Here is a 7,279-nt window from a genome sequence, read left to right as displayed (position 1 = left end):
AGAAATTTGTTTCTTTTCTTTTTGGTAAATGGCATTGAGGTGGGATTCTTCTAGCTTGTAGCATTGAGGTCTTAGAGATTATGGGAGGCTGAAATTCTTCTACATGGTTTGCCCTAGCCCTCTCACAGTAAGGTTGTAAGAGGGAATTGTTGAGGGGTACAACCCTGTCGTCCAATAATAACACTACACGTGATCGGATGACTATTAAAGATCCTTTCATTATAACCCCTTCGTACAACAATCTGTTGAGAATCTTTTGTTGGGAGGGAGTTGAGATGGACTAAAGAATTGTACTCGTAAAAGTGGACTGAGTTAAGCTACTTTTAAAATTTTCCATATCCGTACTCTTCTTAATCCATGTAATGTAAATGCACGTTTAGAGGAGTAATTAGTTGCAAGGGGTTTGTAGCAAGTGGTTAAGAGAGCATTTACTCTCGCAAGTCATGTGTTCCAAGAAACAAAAAAGAGTAATTGGTTAGTAGCTTCAAATTTTAAGGAAATATATCCACTTCACATATTGGCACCCAGTGGGTGGCAGCCCAAATTTCCATGGTACCCAGGCTTATAATGAGGAGTGTAGAGTGAGAAGCTTATTTGAAGGGTTCAATCCCACCATCAATAGATGTGAGGAAATCAATGGACGTAAACATTTTAAATAGTTTCATGGTTGAATTGAACCCCTCAAATAAGCTCCTCACTCTAAACTCCTCATTGTAGAAGCTCCCCCAAAATTAAGACTGAAGCCCAAAACTTGTTCAATCTTGATATCAGAAATTAAAAAAGAAAGAAGGATTTAATTTATTTTATTTTTTTTAAAAAAGGCCTAAATTGCTGAGAACACACAAGAGCAGCCCTGCATGAAACTCCTGGCTCTTAGGAGTTTTTTGCAATCATGGTTGATGGCTGATTCTTATATTTTACCGTAACAAACTGAATTTCTTATCAATGACATTTCTAAAATGAATATGAAGTTGGGAGCTAAAAATCAAGCGTCCCACTTTTAGAGGACACAGAACAACTACCGGTAGTGCCATATGAACTCCCGCTTGAGCCATCAATAGGGGCTTGGTTTAGGCATTCTAAAACCATAAACCTCCGCTTTTTCAACTTTATTGACAAGGTTGTTGCCTCAAGAATCACAGGAACCTGCTGACACGTTAGAAATTATAAATAACAATCAAGCCGAATTACATAATGAAGAAGCAGATCAGCAGGGAAAGAAATCAATTGAGAACAATGGTCGTACCTGTGTATTAAGACGTGCTACTTTCTGCACATTCAGAAGGCCAACCATGTCCTGGTAACCAGTAAGGAGTTTTTCCAATTCCTTGTCCTCGTCTGAATGAATGATCCAGATATCAATAAAGAAAGATTCATATAGATTATGGTTGACAATTATTTGGCAGAGGAAAAGCAAATGTGAAAGCTGATATTGACCTGGAATTGCTTTGACCGACAGCAAGGTGTCCGCCATGTGCTGCCATCTTTTACAGGAGGATGGCGAAAGAAGATTAGGTGGAAATGTCACAAAAGCAACTGCATTTGAAGATCTAACCATGCCTTTTAGAGATCTAACAAAGGAAAGCATGTCCCATTCCTGCAATGCGATAGTACTATGCTCAACTTCAGAATCAAATTGCAGAGAGTTTGAAACAACAGGAAATGTGTTGTTATCCTATATCTCATATTTTGTTCCGACAAAAGGTTTTGGAAAAGGGGAAGGCAGTACAGAAACACTAACAACAAAACTGCTAAACGGAGGAAACAAGAGGCATCCGTAAACCCGAGGATAAATGTACTTAAGAGTTTAGGAGAGTTTAGGAGCAAATAACAACCACCACTAACCATGTTGGAAAATTCACACTGTGGAGCACAAAACGATTGAATGGCAATACGACCAACAGAAGAAATGCTTCCATCACTTCTGTATGTTCAGCCAAAAGAAGGAAAAAAATGTTAAGATCAGATATAAAAATTTAAAAAATATACATATGACCATGACCATCTAAAATGCCTTATCAATAGTTTCATTACAAGCCAACTAGTGCGTTTTTAATGAGAACTCTTAATGACTCAAATTTAAATTTTAAAAGAAATCAACAAGAAGTCATTAAAACTAAATGAGACTAGCAAACAAACTGGCAGCAATTTCATATGAGTTTTTAAGATCAGAGGGGTTATAACTTATGAACATAGTTGTTAGATAAATAAAAAGGAATGTGATAATTTCATTCCCTTGCATTAGCTGCAAAAATGAGTCAAATGACTACCAAAGCCATTTCAATTTTTTGAAATTTGTATTGGGCGCAGGCCGACCAACCACATATCATCTATCCTCTCCCCTCTCAAACACTCCAAGCAAAAAAAACATGCTATTTTGACATTGTGAAAAACCAATCGATATACGTATATATTCACTAGCCAGACATGACTGAAGTAAAGGCATGAAAGCATATATCAATAGTACTATACCTTGGAAATTGAGATAAAAATGTGGCACAACAGTCATTAAGGGTAACAAGATTTGGAGAATCTTGAATGCTAATGCAATCTATACGCTTGCCACTTAGAAATTGCCTCTCCAAGGGCTTCCGCAAGTCAAATTCATTGCAGAACTCATGTTTTCCACCTGGCAGCGACAACATAACAAACTGCTCTTGAAATCTAAACCAGCTATGAGCCAACAAGACAGATTTCATATAAATAAAATAAGGACAAACTTGCCACCTTGACTATCAAAACTGTGCTGATTTTCACCAAAATACTTCTTATATTGCCAAGCTATCCTCAATCCTTTCTCCTGAAATTTTAGAAAACAAAGAAATAATTTCTTAATGTTCACCCAAAAGACCAGATTATGAACAAATACATAGAGAGAAGGATTGAAGAAGAGAACAACCTGGTCAGGATCTCGATGACTAGACTTATCATCTTTGGGTACCGCTGGACTAGGCAAAGTACCAAGAAATTGTCTTGGGTCCTTAGATGGGCTTGCATAGAGAAGGGGTTGATTGTGAACGAGTCCTTGAGACATAAAATTCCTAAGCAAAAGCATATGATGAGGTGCTTCCGCATCTTCCATCACCATGACTAGGCTTCCTAGAGAAAACCCACCACCTAAAATCTCTACAAACAAAAGAAAACTGAATAAAACTTCTATACAATAAAGATTATGCAATCATACAAAAACAAAATGATAAAACATTTCCAATTTAATCTCTCCAGATCAGTTTAACTAATCCCACAAAACTATTTGTGATAGAAGCTTACTATCAAGGTCTGGTATCCCAGATGAAATAAACATTGTGCCATTAGGGCCATGCTTGAGTCCGGGTATTTGAGATGAGTTTACAGATGCAAAGTTGCGGGAGAAGCTACTTGTCCGAGTCTTGGTCACAGACATGGCTGCAGAATCACTCTCTACCACTCTCAATCAGAGCATCCAAATAACAGGGGAATGAAGATTGCAGCTCTGTCCTGAATAATAGATGCCTGCAGCTGAGATTTGGAAGAATAAAACAAAATTCAAAAACCTTATCAAATGGACAATAACCATCATCCAGTGACATAATGACCAGCTAAAGGAACAAAGAATACCACGTTAAATCTAAAGACAAAATAAGTTACAACTACATACAGACCATTCCAACAAGAACACTGCAGCTTTTACCTTTAACAACTCAGAGCATTAACCTCACTCAGGAATTACGATTTGATTCCACTCAAAGCATTTAACTAAGTGTGTGTTTGGATGAGGGACTTTGAAGCTATGTTGCACCGATACGGATACAGGTACAACGATACGATACGATATGCCGATACGGCAAATCTCCACAAACTAGGATACGGGTACGGCACCGATACGGCGATTAAAATAATATATATAAATAGAAAATTTGATATTTCATCCATAATAAGTTCAAAACATTAACAAAATATAAGTCCATTTCGACACTTCCAACTTCACAAATTAACCACACAACAGCTTATTAAAGAATATACAGCCATCCCCACCCCAATATTATCCATATACCTATTATCTAATTGACAACACAGCAGCATATTAAAAGAATAAGAAGAAAACCTTGAGCTGCGTAAGAAACCCACCCAACCAAATGAATCTGAGATGGCGACGGCGACGGGTGTGACGGCGATTGCTGGTGGGTTCTCTTCCTTCTTCCTTCTTCCTTCTTCCTTCTTCCTTCTTCTTTTTCTTTTTTGATTACCATCTAAATCGCCCAAAAGAACTAGCCTCTCGACAGAGGCAGGGTCTTTAAAATTCTAAGTTTTAAGTTTACATTTTAACCCCAAATATTCAATAACTTTCAAAATCACCCCCAAATTTTCAAAATATTTTCACTTTTACCCCTTGACGTATCGTGACCGTATCGATGGGTTATCGGAGCTGTATCGTAAAGTCAACAGCCCAGAAAAGTCTATGATATGCCACGTGGCATATCGGATACGTATTGGGGCCGTATCGTATCAGAACCCTAAAAAGTATAATTAATAATACATAATTGGAACTGAACTTGGCTTGAAATTAGTTTTCTAATCTTTTTTCATGAACTTCATGATAAAAGCCTTCTTCTTTTCAAGTGAAATTTTGTCTTATCATTTGCTAGCAACTCAATCACATCCCTAACAAAACATTTCAAACAAATTAATTGATGGAAATGTCATGTGCCACAACCATCAAATATAAACAGAAACAATACAGAGTAAACAAATATGACTTTCCCGTCCACTTATAACACAAACAAAACAAAACAGCTGCCACAATGAACTGCACCATGTTTAAATATAAAGCAAAACAATTTGCTGCAAGCTAGAAATAATTCAAGAGACTAGAGAGCATAATCATTCAACAGTTTAACAAGAGTCATTGAATATGTTGAGCAAAGCTTCAAAATTCAGACATTGCATTCAGATTTGCACATTGTTAGACAGATATGGGAAACTTCACGCAACAGCATCTAAGCTGAGCCGGAGCAAGACCAGCTTAGATGTCAGCGCGGCATGATCTAACTTAACCCGGAAAGCTCCTCCACACCCCATCACCTCTCTCCCAAATCACTTTTAGCTAAGGTGGAAATCTCCACCAAGATAAGATGGAGCAGTAATAAAGGTGACTTTGGAGAAACAGACATGAAAACCAAGATCAAAACTTAAAGTAAATGAAAATGAAAATGAGGTCTTATCATGTCTATGATAACAGACTAAGAGAGTGCAAGGCAACACTAACAAGCACAAACTAGAGAGTTTTGATTATTCCATCTCTGAAGATCAAATCATGTCTGGTTGTGACAAATTGGTGTGGTTACTCAAGAAGCCACACAATGCTTCACAGAGTTGCTTTACAAAGAATTCTTTTTACATAATAACTCATCTGCTATATATTCTGCCTTTCTTGTTTCGAAAATAGAAAGCACAACAATTCCAACTTGCTGCTAAACCAACAAATCAGATCTCAACAAAAGCATAATCAAGCACACAACTTTAGCAGGATTTTGCTACCCAACAAACTGAAGAGCATCGGAAAACCCGTGGGAAAATAAAGATGAATAGTGTTTTGCACTGTGGGCTCACAAAGCTAAATTGACCTTGGTTAAAAGCAGATGAAACTAGTGACGCTAAATTTCTTGTCTTTTGCAAAAACACATGGCTTTTTCCATTGGTTTGACAAACCTCAGAAACAAATTCTCTTGAACCCCAAAAGTTAATCAAACAGAGAGACCCATTTCAAACACATGAAAGCAAAGTTTTTCATTCAAATGGAGAAAAACCCAACGCCCTGATTTTCCATATCTGCCATAAATTGAGCTCACCTGGCGCTGTTGCTGCCCAATTGACAATCATGCATTCCACAGGCTTTAATCCAATAGAAAATAATACTTTTTTGGCAAAAAGAAAATAGTAAATAATACTTCGAAGAAATACAAAATGAATGAACTCAAAGAAATCGACATAGGTACAAAATCTCAGTATCAGTAACATGCTAATGCAGTATATTAGACAATAGAGTAATAAACATATACACAATTAATAGACCAAGAACAAAGTCCTCTTTCCAAGAAAAATCCAGAAAAAATATTTCAGAAGTACCAAAATGAACAAGTACCCAACGGAACAAATCTGACCACACATGGATACCCTAACCCTTTATCTGAGAGAGAATAAAGGAAATTATGATTCTTATTCACTAATTGAGAAAAGCGTACAGAAGAGTATTTAACACCTAACTAATCTATACAATAGATAAAGCCACCTGTACAAGCTGTTACAACAGCTCTAACTAATTACTTACACGAGTAACTAATTACAAACTAATGTAATCAGCTAACTACTCTTTTTAGAGAAACCCTAACCCAGTCAAAATTGAACCCCAAATCTATCACAAATTGAACCAAAATCAGAGAAAACAAGCTGGAATTAAAAACTGAAACCAATCGAGCGTCTGAGGAAATTTCAAGGGCAACACTCACTATGGCACATAAAAGGGAAGCATTTGGATACCTTAAATTACAGCATAATGATAGAATAGAATCTATCGACAATAAAATCAGGAAATGCAAACACAAGAAAATCTTGGTAAAACAAATAGAAGAAATCAAAGGACAAAGAAAGGAAGAAGAAGAAGAAGCCAACGAACAAAACTTACCTTTAAACGTTTTGTTTCTTAAGCTGGGAAACTAGAACCGCGCCTAATGGATTTAGGCAGAGGGATTTTTTTTTTCCCGCTAATCACACTGAAGTCCAGAACGTGTATAGGACTGGGAGGAGAGGATTTAGATGGAATTTTAATTTTGATTGTTCTTCTATTTAAGGGTAATTTGGTCAAATAGAATGTATTGGGCTTTTAGTACCCATTGGGTTTTTGGTACCCATCCGGTGTGAAAAATGAGGGAGCTTCTCTTTTTATTTTCTTTTTCCAAAAAGTACGTTGTTTTTTTGGACCAGGGCTGGAAAAAACAAAAAAAGAGGAAATGTGGACTCCCATGCGCGGGCTTTAACAACATTCCATCTACGGCCTGCATAAAAAAGAATAAAAGGCTTTAAACTCTAGAACTTTTAACAACAAGATTTTCTCATAATATGAAACATTGTGGACAATAATTGTAGCTTAATTATATATTTTTTTTCTATGACTTATTAATGACATTGATATTGTTTAAATTATAAGGATATTTAGTTGTTAAATTTTTTTATAAATCTTTTAGCCTTTCAAAATTGGTTGTAATACAAATGACGTAATTTATATAGAAGCTAAATCTAAGAA

At 36.4% G+C, this 7,279-nt stretch overlaps 1 protein-coding gene across 5 annotated transcripts; it reads right to left on the bottom strand.

Annotated features, from left to right (window-relative positions):
- Positions 1-774: 774 nt before the first annotated feature.
- LOC117630745 (elongator complex protein 4) lies at positions 775-6,760 on the bottom strand. Of its 5 annotated transcripts, XM_034363522.1 has the most exons (10): positions 6,662-6,680; positions 4,085-4,641; positions 3,271-3,498; positions 2,900-3,126; positions 2,728-2,800; positions 2,473-2,629; positions 1,846-1,924; positions 1,438-1,597; positions 1,247-1,338; positions 775-1,146 (listed from the first exon to the last, which is right to left on the bottom strand). In XM_034363522.1, exons 3-10 carry the CDS (start codon positions 3,401-3,403, stop codon positions 979-981), a joined length of 1,089 nt encoding a protein of 362 aa, XP_034219413.1. In that variant the 5' UTR covers positions 3,404-3,498; positions 4,085-4,641; positions 6,662-6,680; the 3' UTR covers positions 775-978. The 5 variants fall into 5 exon arrangements, with proteins under 5 accessions (XP_034219413.1, XP_034219386.1, XP_034219422.1 ...); XM_034363495.1 differs by lacking the exon at positions 4,085-4,641 and having other exon boundaries at positions 6,662-6,760; XM_034363531.1 differs by lacking the exon at positions 4,085-4,641 and having other exon boundaries at positions 1,846-1,921; positions 6,662-6,755.
- Between the last annotated feature and the right edge of the window lie 519 nt (positions 6,761-7,279).

Source organism: Prunus dulcis, chromosome 1 (genome assembly GCF_902201215.1).
Source record: "Prunus dulcis chromosome 1, ALMONDv2, whole genome shotgun sequence".
NCBI classification, from domain to species: Eukaryota; Viridiplantae; Streptophyta; class Magnoliopsida; order Rosales; family Rosaceae; genus Prunus; species Prunus dulcis.
This window is presented reverse-complemented; position numbering and strand designations above follow the sequence as displayed.

Coding starts and splice junctions, on each gene's coding strand:
- LOC117630745 (XM_034363495.1), bottom strand. CDS start 3,403: ATGTCTGTGACCAAGACTCGGACAAGTAGCTTCTCCCGCAACTTTGCA. Junction 3,127..3,270: donor TGGGATACCAGACCTTGATA/GTAAGCTTCTAT, acceptor TTTTGTTTGTAG/AGATTTTAGGTGGTGGGTTT. Junction 1,598..1,845: donor AGTGTGAATTTTCCAACATG/GTTAGTGGTGGT, acceptor ATCGCATTGCAG/GAATGGGACATGCTTTCCTT.